Source organism: Balearica regulorum, chromosome 16 (assembly GCF_011004875.1).
Source record: "Balearica regulorum gibbericeps isolate bBalReg1 chromosome 16, bBalReg1.pri, whole genome shotgun sequence".
Lineage (NCBI taxonomy): Eukaryota > Metazoa > Chordata > Aves > Gruiformes > Gruidae > Balearica > Balearica regulorum.
In genome coordinates, this window is record NC_046199.1 from 345,664 (window position 1) to 364,258 (window position 18,595).

General features: G+C 39.7%; 1 protein-coding gene across 14 annotated transcripts in view; it reads left to right on the plus strand.

Moving 5' to 3' along the window:
* PHF20 (PHD finger protein 20) overlaps positions 1-18,595 on the plus strand; it is a 73,905-nt gene that overhangs the window by 40,484 nt on the left and 14,826 nt on the right. For 11 of the 14 annotated variants that reach the window (XM_075768935.1, XM_075768943.1, XM_075768947.1 and 8 more), the window contains 4 exons: positions 7,271-7,450; positions 9,311-9,409; positions 11,246-11,407; positions 13,695-13,864. In XM_075768935.1, the coding sequence (XP_075625050.1) occupies positions 7,271-7,450; positions 9,311-9,409; positions 11,246-11,407; positions 13,695-13,864 (611 nt within the window). The remainder of the gene's footprint in view (positions 1-7,270; positions 7,451-9,310; positions 9,410-11,245; positions 11,408-13,694; positions 13,865-18,595) is intronic. The other 3 variants (XM_075768939.1, XM_075768944.1, XM_075768940.1) reach the window with 1 other exon arrangement.

Genomic DNA, 18,595 nt, shown 5'->3' on the forward strand with positions numbered 1-18,595 from the left:
GTAGCTGTATTTGCTTATTTTAAGCCCTGGCCCTTTTCATTCCCCATTTGCGAATGGATACTTTTAACCTGGATATTTCGATGATGTGCCTCTTAACATATCCCTGCAAATAGCCCCTGGGTTGTGCTGGCAGGTTGAGCATGGCCTCAAGGTGGAAGGCGGGCTGTAAAGTTTTCAAGTCACCTTCACTGTCAAAGCCTGCTATTGTGGAGCTACAGTAACATTTTTTCCTGATGAGGAAAAGTAATGTCAGTACATACCAGTTACATCACGTGTCTGATAATAAGTAGAATTTGTTTTTTAACTCAGTGTGTTCTTAATTCTAATTTTTGTTGTGAGGGTACCACAAATTCTAAAGCAGGGTTAATGGGGTTTATGAGCTCATACTGTTGCGTTTTCTCTTCTGTTCTGTCTTTTCGCAAGCATCTCTTTTGTTCTTAATGGCACGTATAGGAAGACAACCTGCTTAGCAAGACTTTCTCCATGTCTACTGAACACTTTGTCACCTTTTAAAAGGCTTTTCAGGATGTACTGAGTGTAGTGAGAGTGAAGGCTTTTGAATACCTAATTATGTATGGTACATGGTGGGTTTGCTTTCATCTCTACAATCCTTCTGTGAGCAAAAATTCTCCTGTTCAAAATGACTTTAATATATTCACTTTACCTTTTGGTACAAATGTCCTTTTCTTATACTTCACTGTATTAGATAGATTTTACTGCTTAAGAAAAGGTGGCAATTTCTAACAGATAAGACTTTAGACTTTAAAAATCGCCAGTCTTGTTATTCCATGAGCTTGGAGATACTCTTGCTTTAGAAGCTTTATCACACTGAAATCCTTATCTCACAAGTTTTATTTGGAGTTCTGAGACTCCTTACAATTTCTGCTACGCATGAAACTATAAATAAATGGTGGGGGTGGACTGTTGGCTAGATTTAAAGTGAAAATACGTATTGTTCCTAAAGTTCTAGGAAAATTATACGATGTTCAGAACAGTAGCAAAACCTTTTCGTTGTTGTGCTTAAAATTAGAGTTTTGACACACAGGAGATGGATGTAAGTAGTCTTCAGTGACCATGTTGTGAGATGCAGGAAGGAGCAATTTTAAGTGTAATTACTTTCCACTAAAGTGGAGACTGAAATTTTAACATCTGACATATAAATTGTGCCACTTGGCATTGGCTTCAAAACTTGAGTGAGCTGGAAAGGTTAGTATGTCCCGTCTCTCCCTTTCCTCAAGAAGGATCTTACGTTTGCAGTGGCAATTTGACAGATATCTCTGTAAATTCTGTAGTGGCTCTTCATTGAACAGAGGGAAAGGAACTAGCTTGTATTTTAGGTATGCCTACTGAACAGAATGGCACACACTTAAATGGCTACTGGATGCATTCAGGCAATACCTCTTTATTTGGAAATACTACAAGATAAATTATGATGTAACAGCTCTTCCCCCAGGCCCATGTTGTTATATTTACCTCCATGAGTATTGCTGCTGTTTGGTCTGCACTGAAGGAACTGTCCATATAGAGAATAATGCAGTCAATTTTTGTATCCCCCTGGACTATAGGCATTTCTGCCCTCAGCTCTTAGGTTGCGGTGCATCATGGAGCCGCCTGCAGCCCTTCTTCTGTTAAAGGAGAATCAAGACCTGCACAAACGCTTGTGGATACCTAAGCTTGAAACAAGCTTTTGAGCGTAGGCTGCAGATGGCTTCTCAAAGTCTGTGTTGCAGGAAAGTGTCATTTAAGCTTTTGACAGTTCAAATTGAGATGGTAGATTGAGTTTATCGCTTGGAAATCGAATGGTGTAGTATCTGTGAAAATTTTTGGCAGTTAATTGCTTATTGATTGCTGTAATAAAAAAAGGAGTGAAACCACATTCTACATTCATATGCATTAACCTTAAGATAGGCTTTTTTCTTTGTGATCCCTTCTCTTTCTCTGCACAATCCCTTCGTTTGCTGTTGAAGTGTGTCATCCCATACTGTGACTTGTGCCCTATAGTGACTGTAAACAACTTCCTCTGAAGGTGCCGGTTTTCTCCTTCAGATATGCCTGTCTGTCCATGTTATTTTATTTGAAGTGCCTGCAAAAGGTTATTTTTAATAAAGTTTGTTGTTTCCTGACCTAGACCACTCCAAGGGCACGAGGCCTGGAATAGCTTCATTTCATTCTTTGTACCTGCAACTCAATTTGAACATCTTAAATGTGTCTGTCTGAGTTTGAGTCTTTCCAAACTGGTGGCTTTCAATTTTTTTAGTAAAATCTTCTCATTTGAAGGTTCAACAAAATGTAGTTCATGCCCTGTGTTGAACAATTTTTCTGAAGTCTGAAAGTCAACTTGTACCAAACTTCAGTACTTGCACAGCTGCTGCACCTCACCTTAGAGTCTCTCCCTGGTCTGTACTTCATGGGTACTGAAGGCTTGTCGGGAAGTTATAGCCTCTTTAGTTGTGAACAAGTAGGGTGTTTAAGAGTGTATCAGCCACCTTAGTGAAGGTTTGATGGCATCTCCTTGCACACACATACAATGTTCTTAATAACCACCGAGTAGTGCTGACAGAGTCAATACTGCCCTCAGCACAACTCTCACGTGGGCAGGGGCTTCATCCTTTGATACCCTTATGCTCCCAGGACATAGTTCAGTTCCCCTAAGGAGTTTTGCTCCAATGGAAGTTAAACTTGGTTTTGAGACTTTAAATAGGCCATGCAGTGTGAGGCTGCAGTTCGGTGCATTGGTATACGATGGCAGCCTCAGTCTGGCAAGTTGCTGCCAGTCTTGGCTCTGGTGTTCTCCTTGTCATGAGGAAGAGGAGAAAAAAAAAAAAAGGCAACAGACCTGTGTTTTGTAGTTAGAGACTACAGAAGATCTGTCCCTACAGAGGAGGCCATAAAAGGTACTTAAAGAAAAACACATGCATTTTATCGGTAAGTTTAAATTTTTGTATGTGAGCTCATTGTTAGAAAATTCTGCCTAGTCAAAGTTAGTTACAGTATGTCATGTTAATGCATCAGTGTCTCGATGCCAGGCATACATGTGAAGAAAAAAGGAGTCTCGGCTGTGCTCGTGTTACTGATGAGATCCTAACGGTGCCTGTGCGGGGAGCAGGTTGGCAAACTTGCTTTGACAGCTTAAATGTCTATGGCATGCAGTTGTCAGCTGCTGGCTGTTAACATGTGAACCTCTGGCAAGTGGCTCTGGTTTTCAGGGTGATACTTTGAGGGTTTTCCTCTTTCCTCTGAATAGTGGCTGATGGATGCCTCTTTGCTAGATGGTAGAATGAGCATGGGTGACCTACAAACACAGGGGGTTTTTTGCTGGAGTAGGTGAAGATCTGCATTAACACCCTCTATGTTCTGCAGAATTGCCGATTGACTTTGTGGCTTATCTTCAGATTCTGCATTTAGTTTGTGGAGGATGGCTGTGTGAAATACTTCAGCTGTAAGTCAAGATGGTATGTGCTCCTTTAGTTCTTGAAATTATCAGTGGATATTCTCAGCAAATGACCTCACAGCTGTGGATGGTGAATATTGTCTAATTCATACCACTTGGAAATTCAGTCACTTTCCTTCCTGTGAAGGCTGTATTATCTTCTTAACTGGGGTCTGACATCTTTTGTGTTCCACTGGACAGAAAGCTATTGCCTTATCTGTCACTGAGCCTTGACATGTTTAGGTATAAGTTCTCCTAAGGCTCTGTCCTTGTGGTTTCTGCATGGTTGGGGTGATTTCATATCTCAGGTCTGTGTCTGTTAGTTTCTAAGATACTTCACGGCTTCTGGATCAGATCTTTATATGGAAGAGAGCGCTTCTCCCAGGCTTAGAGAGGCCTGAAAGAGCTCTATGGAAGAAGGGTATGGGCAGTTAATTAGCAAGCCTCTTCATCTCCAGTTTTTTATGAACATATCTTCTGTTCCTGTTAGTGGCATTTAGTGTCATCTGACCCAGAAATTAATCTGCTGGTGTTTAATTACAACATCACTATTCAAGAGCAGTGAAACTGTTCATTGCCTTGGATGTCTGGAGGGCTTTGGTGGTCTATTTGCAGAGAACTGTATAATTCTAATGATGATTAATGATATTCTGGATCATAAAGGTGTTAAAGGGTACTAGTATCTGTTTTGATTTTTGAGTTGGTCATTATCAGGAATGCATGGAAGTTGTAGCTTAGATGCCACTTGTCTCACTTCAGGATATGTCTGCAAGATAAGTGCAGGTGTCTTCATGGGACCTGCAGAGACAGCTGTAGGATGACTCTATGAGCACAGGCCTGCTGTTCACTACAGACCCACAATACAGTTGTCTTGTTGCCCGCTGGTCTCAGTGGAGTGCTTACATGGCTTAAGTGACTTGTAAGAGAAGTTAGTTACAGTACTAACAAAAGTTGTAGGTGTTGTCCATGTAGACACGGTGCATTGTGTGCTCTGTGTTGGCCTTTCTTGAAACTGCAGATTGGGAGTTCCTGTGACTGGGAGGAGGCAGAGGAGTAGGAAGCCTTCTGGGGAGTGAAGGTTGGCTCAGGGGTGGGGAGGATGAAAGCACGTGGCACACTCTGGGCTGGTGCTGAGGCAGAAGGGCTGAGCTTGGGGAACATCAAGTTGGGCATGTGCCTAAATACAAGTTCTTCGTTGTGGTTGTTACGGTAATTGCTCGTTGTCCTTTTGGGGGTGATTTCATAAATTGGCCTGTCTGAATTATACTTGAAAATGTTCTATTGAGAGGAAACAGGACACTACATGTGGAAAGCTTACAAGTTTGGGTCTTCATGGCACAAGTTTTAACGTTTACTTTCACAAAAGTTTAGGATAACATTCCAGTTTTTTAGTCTCCTTAAATTTAGTCTCAACTCTTAAAATATATTTCAGAGTGCTCAAAGATCTCATAGACCCGTTAAACTTTTCTATCAGTGGAACAAAAGGTGTTTCAAAATTTAACATATTTGTTGATAACTATTTTTTGTCAGTTATTGAAGAAAAATACATCTGGTGTATGATAGAGTACCCTTGAACTCCCCCAGGACAGTGTTACTAGTGGCTGAAAAAAATCTTACAGAAGTGTATTAACCTTTATGTGTCATAACAGATATGACATATTCTTGGAAAAAATCTGCTTAAACTTCAGTTTGGCAAAGCTAAAAATACCTAATGGATGTGAAACAAGGTTTTGTTCCACCAAGAGTGGACAGGTCTCAACCCACAGGAAGCCCAGATGCCATGTGCTATTTGAAAGACTGGTGGGATCAAGGTGGCTGTGGGTTCTTCAAATGTTAATTCATGAAACAGAGTTGATCTGTTGGAAGAGGGAAAAGTTAGGATGCCTAAATGAAGGTCGTCTAGTTTGTATAGATTTTTCTGTTGCAATTTTGGGGTTCCCTGAGATTGTGTTCTGTAAATATTTTTTGGAACTTAATGCAGAATGGAAGACAATCAGGAAAGCTCAAGAAAGGCTTGTTTACATGACTTCCCACCCTGTACTGCTGCAAACAGCTTGCATTTCAGAAAGTTTGTTCCCAAACAGGTTATGAAGTACCTTAATATTGTTTTTCAGCTGCCTTGTACCATGCAAAAAAATTTCATCTGTCTGAACTGATGATGTGATGTCTTGTTCAACCCACTAATCATGGAAGTCCTCAGATGAGGAAATTCTGTTAGCAAGAAGTCCTATGAAAACAGACCTTTTAAAAAAAAAAAAAAAAACAAAAAACAAAAACCGAAAACAAATACACACCTCTTTATACTTATTCCTGCCAGAGGAGAAGTTAGTCCTGTTGAAAATGGATGCCATGCACATACTGCAGTGTCTTATCAAGGAGTATCTTCTGATTTTGATAATTCTTTGTAGACAAAACATGCTAATTTCTACAGTCTTGCAGCTCTTGAGGTAAATAAGCACCCAGGGAAAGGCAAAAGTGGGTTGCCTGACTGGACAAAAGGTACCTTTTATTGAGACAGTCTTTTGTGGAAATTTGGGGGTTGGTCTAATTTCTGTGTTCTGACTGCTGTAGGCACTATGGCAGGTGACTAGAAGGTAACCATTTGGTTACAGAAATAGTTGTGAATGGCTCCTTTCTTTTTTTTCCCCCCCTCAAGTTCTAAGGCAACTTCAGTGAGATGACCAGAGGAAAAAAATCATCTGATTGCCTTCAGGTTTCTTGATCTTGGGAGTTTCTTTTGCCTGAGGAGATCCACTCGATTCTGAAACTCTATATTGTCATGTCTTAATGTGCCTTGTTATAGCTTCAACTTGAGATGTTGATCATAGCAAAATACTTGATACCATTTTTTCCTCCCAAGTATGCTCTCCTGGACTCTTTTGCTTCCGTTTTCAGTCATTTTCAGGTACTGATCACAATTACTTAGGGTGTCCAAGTGAAATTCTGGGTGGCATGTAAGTGTTCAGACAAGAAGGAAGCTGCCTTTCATATCCACTGAAGTTTTGAGATGCTTATGATGATAAATGGGACGTTCTTGATGAAAGTCACAAGCTGTCACCTTGGCTATTGGGTCTTGCTGACCAAGTTACTTCATGTCATACTCCAAAATGGCAGTGTACTTGTCTCGTTCAGTCTGGCTGTCTTACATGCTGGACAGCCTTAGCTTTTATCAGCTTCACCTCTCTTTTTCCATGTCCAGGAGTCTTTCAGTAGGAGTTGCTAGCTGTAGTTAGGAAGATAAGAACTATTTGACTTAAATAGTAAATGGAATCTCAGATGAAACCATGTCTGTAGCTCATGATTTTTATGAATTTTACTCCTGAATTCTTGAATCTCACTCTCAGCTGAAACAGTGTTTCAGTGGTACGTATTTTAAAAATGCCCTTCCTTAGATGTGCAGAGCTTCTCTATGCCACTTCTGTGTGCCTCGTTACAAAGCACGCTTCTGAGAACAGCCTTAAATCAACAGTGCCCCTTTTCTTTTCTCTTAAAGAATCTAATAGTAAAAATTACCTGACCCGTATCTCTGTTTCTCTGAACTGTTTCTCTTTCCATCTTTCTTCAAAGCTGCAGTGTTTCTGGAAGAATAGAGCTTTAAGGAACACATTTGGATCCTCTGTTTCTTTTTGGAAAAACCAAACCAACAAAAGCATTGCAGGTTTTAGCTTTTAAGTCAGCTTCTTTTGAAAAGCTTTTCATGGTCAAGCTACTAGGATTGTGAGTTGAGCAGTGAGTCTGATCAGAAACGCTCCGTGTGGACTACCAGAACTGCTGCTGGTGGAGTAGACTTAGGTTTTGAAAGTATTTAAAGCTTGGACTTCATCTTTATTCTCTTTGTAGATGCTCCTCTACACATAGCCCTAAGGAGTACCCCATATAGAGATGAAAAAATAGAAAAGAGAAGAACTTCAACTCCTGTAAGTGCATTCAGTAGTCACCGGCGTTCGGTTAGAGAACAAACCAAGAACCACATAGTGAGATCGCTGCGGAAGCCTCAAGAAAAAGAGAGAGTTGAAAATGGTACGCCTTTTTAGTTTAACATGGAAAAGTTAAACTTCAGAAAGTCTTGGAAAAGTTTTAAGCATTGTAAGGAACTGATAATATTGATAAAAAGTATTCCTTATACCTTCTATTAGAGAGTTTAATTTTTTTATGACTGTACAGTGTGTTTTCACTATTTCTTTGCAATAGTTTCAAATGAAGAATCAATATAGGGAATTCTATAAATTTTCTTGCTATATGCATTGGGGTTTCTTCTTGCCAGTAAGTATGAGTACTTTTTTAAATCTTAAAAATATAAAAGTATTTAAGGGTATGAAAATATGCTTGCTTATTTTTTGCTTGTTTGATAGTGTGTATTAATTCTGTTGAACTTTTGGTTGTCCAAAGCATTAAATATTTTAAGTAATCCTGAACTTACTGAGATAACTGAACTTCAACAAAAAAAGCGTGGGGGGGGGCGGGGCCGGGTGACATAGTTTTTTCTTTTGTAGGGGTTTTTTAATTAGCATTTGACTACTTCTGGTAGTCAACACTCCTTGCTACTAAACATCTGTGAACAATTTTACTTCATGATTTTGTTCAGTGGTATAGTGCAAACCCTGTTTACTGTAGTATATATACTACAGTATGGAATCTACTGTAGTATTGGTGGGTAACAGCCATGGGGTGTGTGTGTACGTACACACACATAAAATATGTATTTAAATATATATTTTATTTATATAAAGAATACATAAATAACTTCCGCTTTCCTTCAGATACACGGTGAGAATTTAAGTCACAGTGATGAGGAAAACACAAAAAACCCCTGTGCTCGGACTGGTCTATCTGTGACAGGTGATCTTTGTTCTGGAGATGGTCTTGAGAAGATCCCTGTCCTTGCCGGTCACTGTTGTTCTGTTCCCCTGTTTATCCTTGGGCGTCCTTTGCTGCCTTCCCTTGTAGAAAGGGCGAAATCCGTTAGTGTCTCTTCATTGAGCTGACTCAGTGGGATGTTCCTTTTTTGAGAGCGTGGCATGTAGAGATTAACAAACTTCCACAGTGGTTGTGGAGGATGTGACTGCGTACTCACCCTGGCCCTCATCAGTCTCTCTGCCATTCAAGGAAATTGAGAGGGCTTAGGTCTTGGCTGAGTCAGGATAACTTGCTTAAGGAACTGTGTAAGTATCTAGAAATTCTGCTGCAGAGACCTAAATCTGAAAGGCAGGAGTTGTAAACAAGTGCTAGGACATGGAAGGCAAGGGTTTGTGCACATTACCTTGCAGTGAGGTTATACTTCATGGCAAGCAGCGTGCTTGGAGGATGAACTTGATTGAAGGATATCACCCAATCATTCAACAATTATGGTGGGTTTTTTATTTCCATAAAAATAGGGTGAGAGAATAGCAGTTAAAGCCAGCTGAACCAGTTGTTACTCCATCTTCAATGAAAACAAAATACCTGACTGAGGAACTGTAGTAGAGCTTGGAGGGGTTGGAATTTTGTTCTTGTCAGATTTCTGTTGCAATGCTACTGAAATGTTCGGTCATACATAATAATTTAGGAAATGTATACAACAAATCCCCCAGTATTTTCTTTTCTAGTACTCTGAAGCACGTAAGTAGTAAATGGGCATTGGTGTACAGTTGATTTCTCCCACATGCTATTGTAACTTTGTTATGGGACAATCAAATTAAGACTTAAACCAGACCATTCCAGTTATGAGAGTTGGGGATTCTTACAAATAAGTTGTTTGTGTTTTTGCAGTGAACTGGCCTTGATTATCCAAAGAAACCGTGGAGGTCTTTAAGAAAATTAATAAGTAATTCTACTGTGTATATATCTTAAATCTTACTGTGTATATATCTTAAATTGAGTTGGAATGTTTTCTAATTTCAGCTGTTAAAGAAAATGAGAAGAACAAAGAAAGAAAATCCAAAGACTACGGAAGGTCCAAGTCAAAGAAAAAGAAAAAAAAGAAAAAGAGAACTAAGCCTGGTAAAGCTTTTTTTTCTTCTGTAGAAGAAAATGGCTTCATTATTTTGTTTTGCTTGTTACCCAGTTCCATGTTCTTAAGAGTGGGCATTGCAGATAAGTGCTTTTTTTGTTCTGATTTTATTAAGTGATTAATATTAAATTATGATGGGCAAGATAATTTATTTCCTGGCTGAGGGGCATCATGAATGGTGGATGACTGCTATAGTAGTGCTTGTAATGGCACAGAATAAATCAAACTCCAAAACAGCTATGCCATTCTTTTAAGTCTGGCTTTCCATTAGCAAGTGTACTTATATGCAAGTTTTACCCAGTTAAGGAGGGTGCAGATTCCACTGATTTATTACCAAGTACCCTGTGTACCAGATGTTCTCAATTATGTGAGTTAGTTTAGGGGCTCCTGCATGAACAATGGAGTTTGGAAATGTTGATGAGTCCTCTTTTTCAGCCATTAGTCTTGTTATTTCTTCATTTAGTATGGGATTTTAGAGGCTGTGACAATAAGCTCTGTTAAACCTGTCACATCCTAAATATTTTTCCTGAAGGATAGATCTGTCGTCTCCTGGAGAGATGAAGTAAAAGCCTGAACTAAAGTCTCTACTCATGCTGTGTCCTTCTGTTGTGTCTCGTAACGTTCTGTTCCACCTACGTTGATAGGGTTGTAGTAGGAACATGTCTTCTCTGCTGTTTTCATCTACAGAAGTTGGCAGTGCTTTCCTCGGGCCACTTTACACTTTGAACTTCATATGCAGGCTGAGGTGTTACGGTGATTGGATTCTTCACTTCTGAAAATTGCAATTGATTCTGAAAGATTTCTGTAGTGAAATGTTTACAGATCAAGTGTGGCAACTTTCTCTGCCATTGATGGATGTCTAGGATCATTAATGCAGCACATTTCAATCTGGCATGCGTAACGTGTTAAAGTAGAGCTTCCTACAGAGGAGTTTCTGAGATGGGAAAGAAAATACCTTAGCTTTTTTTCTGCCATGAAGAAATAGGGCAAGCTGTCATGAGAGAGTAGAGGGGAAGAAAGAACCACAGGCAGACTGGTGCAGAATTGTACTGAAACAGATCATTTTAGTGACTTTCTGATGTGCCCTGAAATACAATGATAATATGCAAAGTGTAATTTGTAAATTTACACAATAGTTGCACAAATGGTACCTGCAAACTGCTTGTTCACAGTTTTAAAATGTTGCTTGCCTTTTTGTGATGTTTCCCTTGTTCTTCAGTCCTGGAACTTTGAGGGTTTTCTCCAGATAGGTGACTGGAGGGTACTGTACAGTCCAGGATGTGACAAACGGGTACTTCAGAGGAACTGGTCCAGGTGTCTTCTCCACATGTTCCTAATCAGGGCTTTTATTTTCCACCTGTGCATCCTGTTCCATACATACACTAAGAAAATAATAGAAGAGGTGCTTTTTGTCCACTTTGTAGTCTGTGAGACAGGGAATGTGTGCAGCCCATGTGAATAACAGTGGGATATGAGAGAGAGGTCTCCAGCTAACACTACTTGTGTAGAAATGCCTGTAATGCAAAAGCATTTGTAGACGTACTTATTCTGAAGAATAGTTAGGTTTAAGTAACCAGTGTTCTCAGCCTTCCTGACCCATCTCAGCAGTGAAGGATGACTGAGCTGCAGAAGATTTTTCTGGTTCAGACAGTTGCCTCTAGAAAGCTTGTAGATCTTTCAGCAACATAGTGAAGTCCTAGAGTCCTAGCATATCGAAGTGGAAACTGTCTCAGTGAATTATACATGCCTGGTGCTGGGTTTTTTTTCTTCTGTCAACTTTTCTTGACCACAGATTTCTAATAATAACACTTCTTACAATTTTACAGAATACTCTGGCAGTGAAGAAAACACAGATATTTCGCAGGAGCTTTCTCCTGAAAAATCGGTTGTCACAAAATGTATTTCTTCAAATAAATCCTCTGCCCACCCAAGCACACTGCTACACTGCTCTGATTCTGGACAGCACCGAGGAAAGCCAAAAACGAATGGTAAGATGACTCTCCTATATGGTTTGCTGGTTCTGTCTTTCATTACCAGTAAATGAGTGAGCTGCACTAATACACCCGGAAGCTGGTATTCATGATGTAAACTTGGCTGTTCTTAATGCAGGACTGTGTGTGTTTCCTTTCCCCTGCCTGAAGAAGTTGAACCCAGTTCATTTGCCAGAGCTTGATGTTGCTGCTTTGTGCTTTGATTTTTACCTTCACAGAAGCTTTAAGATTGTTCCCCTCATTTCAGAACTCAAGCTCATTTTTGTATCTTTTTGCAGCACCTTATTAGCTGTATAATAACAATGTTCAGACTTCGGTAATTATATTTTTCATATTTCCTAAGGTTTCTCCAAAGTAATAACTCATTCAGAGTTAAAAATAGATGCTATGCAAGTTTTATACGGCATGTGTACTGTGTTTGAGACCACTGGATGTGGTTAGGTGTAGTTGTGTAGATATATATGATACATGGTTGTAATGACTTTCTGAGCTTCATAATGAGAAGCTCTTGAGTAGTTGTTTATTAGTATCTTCATAGTACTTCATAAACAGAGCTCATAAAAATGTGACTGCTGTGTTCCAGCTTTCATAATTTGTAATATCTTGGTCCATGTTGCTATTTACTGTCACAAGCTGGTACAGAAAAAAGGAAGACAAACATTTTGTTCTTTCTGTTATTCTTAAAGCTCACAAATTTGAAGGAAATGGGAATTGTATGGCAGCTTCATTACGTACAGGAACCTTAAATTCCTTACTGTAGATACACTGATGGTAACCATTTGATTTTTTTATTATTTTTTGACACAACTGTTTTATTATTTGTTATTAGGCAAAATATAAAAATTAACATTAGTTAATTCCCTTATACAAGGAAAAGAGGAAACATTAAAAACTACCGAAGTGCAGCTGGTGATAATGTCTTAAAACATGTTCTGCAAATCTGATCTGCAAAAGTTGTGTTTTTGGAGGGTATCAACCATGGAATGTACTCGCAGTTTAATAACTTGACCATCAGTTGCTCAGACTTCTTTTGATCAGTTCATAGACATTGAAAGAGTTGAAAAGTATTGGAAATGGGTTTTTCATCCTTTTCACAGTTGCTTTGCTGCTTTTGCATCTGCAGAACTTGTACTAACAATAAAAGCAGTGCCCAGAAATAAGATCTGGTAAGAGTAAAACTCTTGTGTAGAATGAAAGTGCAGTGTGCTCAACTTGTCACTTCCAGAGTACTTCAGGAAAGAGTGCTGTATCTCAGAGGTGGAATAAAACTTTGTTAAACATGAAAATTAACTAATGCATTGGGTTCTCAGCCCCTTACATGTGAGAACAGATGTTTCCCCAAAGGATCGAGTTTATACCACAGAGTGGTGGTTCTATTTCTACAGTCTTGTTTTAGGAGCCAAATGATCAAAATAGTTCTGCCCAATATAGGTGAGAGACCACAATCTACTTAAGAGTGACTATTTTTTTTTACCTTCCACTCTCCTTCATCTCATTAGAGTATGTCCCAAATAATTAAAATCCTTATCTTCTCCCTCTGACACCCCCCACATTGTATCACCAAGGAAGGTGTAGATGTATTAATAATATTGAGGTAAGCATCTCAATTTAGCATGTTGTTCAATAAAGACTTTCTTTGGCAGTTTTGCTCAATCCAGAGAGATGCATAAATGCTTGAAGTAGTGTGGGAGCATTCTTAAAGAATACCTTGGGCAGTGCACTGCCTGTAAATTGATAAATGTGTCCTCAACAGGAGGCTAAATGAAAATAATCATTTCTGAAGCAGGATTAAATTCTGTGTTGGACCCTGAATGTTTCTGTAATGGAGACATGACTTTGAGATCAAATGGTTCGTAAGACAGAACCCTCTTATCTCTTTGGGAGGTCTACACTTAAAGTACTGAGTCACAATTCTATGCAACTTACAGAAACTAGTATGAATCCTGTTTGAATTTATAAATCTGGTTTTGTTTATTATACTTGTCTAAAGAGACTTTGTGCCTCTGGTTTGAGGCACTGTCCATTGTGAGTACAATTTTAGTGACAGAAGCTATTAAGTTGGAATATTTTTGAAAGAATTATTAATGAGAATATAAAACTTCAGTATGTAGTAACCTTCAATAAACTTACTGTTTATGCATAATGATCTATACATTGTGATCTTCCTTAAATTACACAGTGAACTCATGCTTTTACAAACATGTCTGCATACTTGGGATGAAATCTTGAGTTATTTGACCTTTCTGTAATTACTCAGGATTTTATCTAACTACTTTTTGTACAGAGGATGACACCCTGAGTGAGTCATCTATGGATAGCTTGCTTTGGAGCGATGATGACTGCAGTCAGGATGTTGATGTAACCACGAACCCTGACGAAGAAGTTGAAGAAAGTGATTTTGAGATTGTTCGGTGTGTTTGTGAAGTAAAAGAAGAAAATGACTTCATGATTCAGGTATGAAGTGGAGGGTGAATGCAGTGGAAGATGTCAGTTGGAAAGCTGTTGTAGAAATATGCACAGCTACGATCTGTACATGAAATAAACTGTTGTCCTCTGAAACCGTAACATTTTTTAAGGTCAGGGTGAGCAGCTGCTATGATAGGTAGAAAACTTTACTTTTGGTACAGCTTGTGAAAAATCTTGTGGGTTTTTTTTTTATCGAAGGGAAGTGAGGGAAGAGGGGCAATTCTTTACAAGCCATTAACGGTTGGCTTGTCACTTGTTGATACACATTTATCTAAAAATTAGAATACTTCCTAGGTTTAGAGAATACGTATTTAAAACCAGTGGCTCTTTTTCTGGCTTTTTTGCTTCCTTCTGTTTCTGAGCATGTTCAGAACATTGCCATGAGATGGTGGTACCTGTCTACTTCTCTGCCCTGGGAAGAAGCTTGACTTAAACATACAATCCCCTAGATAGGATGAACAAAAGAATCATTACTTGAGCCTTTAGTTTTGAAGCAGAGCTGCATTCATCCATTCTGCAGCTTCTTCTGTAGTTTGTAAGTTCAAAGTTCCTAATCTGTAGAACGCCATCTGTCTGTCCTCCGTATATGTACGCTTTTTAAACCAGCTTTACAGAACACTGTTTCCAGCCAGAGCAGTGTCTATTATCTCTCCTGCTTAAAACTGTTGATAAAAGCCTCTTTGGAACTGCCTTGGCTGTTTACTTTCACTTTTAGAGGCATTTGTAAATTATCAGTAAACCCTTCCCCACCTACTGGTCCACCCAGTTACTATTCATTTTAAACAGTGAAGTCAAATGTATCAAATAAAAAACCTTCTTCAGCATTTTTTCCTTTAGGCCATTTTGCCACTGCTTCTTACGTGAGCTGCATGGTCCCCTTTGGTAATTCCTTTAAAGTCCTAGAGGAAGCATATGCAGGGGCTTGAGTGTGTGATGCTCTTGAACTGAGATCAGGAGCTTTTCAGAAGAAATGAGGGATATTTTTTTTTTTTTTTTTTCCTAGGAGGCTCCCACCCTTCCTATCTAGATAACCTTTTGCTTATTGTGGGACCTTAGATCAAAGTGACAGTTGTGTAGCTTGGCAGCTGTGCTCATTGCAAATTTTAAAGTAACTATTGCATTCTTTTGAGGAAGTTTTATTTGTGGAATGAGACGGCATGACACTGACTTCAGAAGTACTTTTCTGGCACACAAAGCTCACCCCCATCTGCAGCTTTTGAATTCACTTTCCCAGGCATTCTGTTGCTAATTTTTGTGAGATTTGAATCCCACTTTGTGGGACCCCTTACTGGGGTAGTTGCTGGCATGTTACTCTGAACTGCGTTTCTTTCTTGCTGTTTGGAACTAGGAGGACAGACAGAAGCTGATCTTTACCTATCTCACAGCTGCAGCTGACTTTTTGGTGGATTTTATTGCTTGAATGGAGCAGAAACTTGCTAAGAAGGAAGGGGGCGGGAGTGCACTGTTTAAATTGTAGTGTGAAGAAGACTTGGCTCTGCACCTTTTTTGCTCTGCATACTAACAATCTAATTTAAAAAGAACTTTTAAGAGGGCTAGCTAACACAGCTAAGTTGTTGGGTTTTGGTTTTGTTTTTCTTTTATTTTTGTCCTCAAGGCTGAAGTTTAGCAGCTAACTTCACTGGGTAGTTTTCTTTGGCTTTCTGTGCTATTTTATGGCAATTTGCTCTGGAAGGTATGATGCTTTTTCTCTTGGAGCTGAGTTCATTTTGATGCACACCTTTATATTAGTGTTGGATCCTGACTGTGCAGGACAGAAGATACCTTCTGCATTAGTAGGAAAGGTTGCAGTGATGGGCAGTGGTCAAAATTAGATCAATAGCATCTGAGTGTACAGGAGGAAAAGGAGGCTGACAGTTTGGAATAAAGGGGGCTGGCTGTCTTCTGAGGAGGTGGCTCAATAAAGCCCACAAAGATAGCGTTTGGAGTATAACTTTCTGGCAAAAGTAGGCTCAACACTAGTCTATGATTGCAGAATGCAGAGAACTGTCAGCTAGCTCAGGACACAGTCTGTGGATAGCTTTCGTGTCAGGTTTTGTGGGCTGCTTCTGGGATCAGCTTTCTAGGTTGAACTAGTTTGGGATTTTGAGTACATTGGAAAGTTTTAAACACTTCAGCTGTGCTATAAAAGAATTGTCCAGGAGAGCGGGTTATTCTCTCTGGAAAAAGAGATGCAGGTTGACGGCGTGGTGAGTACCTGTAGTCGTGATGGGGATTGAAGCAATAGGAATTGGGGAGTAGGGAGCTGGTGTAACAAGATTTTGGGGGTGGGCTAGGCAGGTGGTTTGCTTAAGGTACCAAATGCTGTGCTCCCCACACCGTTTTGCCAGCCAGTAGTTTTTGGGAAAATGTTTTGACCAGTCTGGTCTTCTGTTGTTGATGCAGAAATGCCTGAGTCAGCTCTGTAAGTGCAGAGCATTAATACGAAGCAAAGATGCTATGTTATACAGCTGTGGAATTATGACGAGGGGAACCTGTTTTCAGCTTTTCAGAGGTGTAGTGCCAAGATTGACACTTCCCTTTATAGAATGAGAATCCTGTGTAGCTGTCACAACTTTATAAGAAGAAAAGATTTCTTCCCTGTTTCCTACTCAGACTTTGACACTTGGAAACTCAAATTTGGAAGTGTCTACTGTAAAGAACTTGAATTTAGAGTTGTCCTCTCTTCCTGAAGATACGTAATTTTGCTCAGTGTATGGGTTTTTAGAAGGATATTGTCATTCTTTCCACTTGTCTCCATTGGGGTGTTTATGCTGCCCCTGGTTATTACTCAGAGATCTGACTGAATACGCTGACGCTTGGGGTATGTGCTTGAGTAGACGCCTGTGTGCCAACCTGCTTTGACAGGGTATCAAAGTGAGGAGCCGAGGCAGTTTCTCTGTGCACGTGACTGGAGGTTCATTCCCCCCAGGATACAGGTATCTTGTTAGTGGGAGAATGGTAAGTCATTTTCTCTCTGAACTGAGCTCACTTCCATGAATGTACCTAATTTAGAAATAATGAGGAAAAAAATGTTAAACACAAACAGCACCTTTATTTTTCCTGAAAGATCAGGGACCGTTACGGTTTAATGAAACTCTGTTTACAAAGTTTAACCGAGAGTTTGATGTAGGCTTTTAAACCTGTAGTAAAATCAAAAAAAAAAATTCAGCTTTGAGACATTGCAAAAAACTCTTCCTTTATCTTGAACTTGCCTTAAATTAATTGTCTCCAAGCAATTTGTGCCTAAAGAATACCATTCATTACACTGGGATACAGAAATATCATTTTGTATTTAACTAAGTACCTGCCTCAGTTAGTAGAAGTTAAAACTGGGAAAAAATACCAAAAAAAAAAAAATCATTGGTCAATGTTGTTTCATTCCGCTCTCTCTAACTTTGCCAGGAGGTTACTAGATTTCATTTATGGACCCTGTGTAAAGTAGTTTAGCATTGCCACGTGTTACTTCTGAAGGCACAGTGCTCCCTTTGTAGGGTAAGGCTTGGGCCCAGAAAAGTCCAAACAAAACGTTCTTGTCCCTTCCTTCTGGTTTTTGTACCTAAACATTGGTGAATTTGTGTGTGATGTAGAGAATTCTGGGGCTGGATTTGGTGGCCTCTGAGGTGATGGATGTAAATGGACTTGGGATATTTTTGTTCTGGCAGATGAAAAGCTGCTTTAAATACATGTCCGTTGGATTTGGTTATTTCTTTTGCACTTGGACTTCAATTTAAATATTATTGCACAACTCTGCACGTTTTTCCTCTTCAAAATCTATTATTTGGCTTGCTTTGAATCTCCCTGCTACTGCCTGGGCAGGGGGTAGCTTCTATGTAGCATTTGTCCAGGGCAATAGCCTGTAGCCTGGCAAAGCTGAGAAGTAGAACATGCAGGTAAAAGGAAGGACCTGTACCCAGGTGGGGTGGATATAAATATCAGTTGAGTAAAGTTGAAAAAAACTGGAATACTTCATTAGAGTTCTGGGCAAATTTGCCTGGAAAAACACTGGGAGTAGCTCTGCCATATGGCATGATTTATAAGATGCAAGTGTAACTAGGTCCAGGAGTTCCCTTCTTATTTTTAGCACACAGTCTATTTTTCTTAATCTGTTTTCTTCCTTTTAGGACACCTTTTTCTGGCTCCTCCTAATCATCTTTGTGATGGATGGTCTCTCGGCCTTTTTCAGAAACATCTCCTTACTGCTTTAGGACTGTTTACCCATTTTGTAAGGCAAAACATTGTTAGTCCGATCTTTCAGAAACCTGTTTTTCTCTAAGGTTTTACATTCTCTGCTCCTAGTGCTTCTATATCCTCCACACCTGGGCCACTAATTTAATACAATGATGTATTCAAAAACTGGTAGTCCCCTTCGGTCCCTCCTAGCTTGATGAAAGGCAGCAGCAAAGAGTGCCATTAATAAAAGTGCTATAAGTGGTGCTCAACAAAGACGAGATGTTTATCAAGTTGGCATCTTTGTAGGTTGGTGAAGAGCAGCATCTAAGACTGCTTGCAGTTGCTGTTCGCATTTGTTTTAGCTCATTTTGAAAAGTTTTGCCAATATTGACAAGATCTCTGCATTAAACTTTTTGGCTTGTGCTCCAAGAGAGGTTGTGGAGGCCCCATCCCTGGCAGTGTTCAAGGCCAGGTTGGATGGGGCTTTGGGCAACCTGGGCTAGTGGAGGGTGTCCCTGCCCATGGCAGGGGGTGGGACTGGATGGGCTG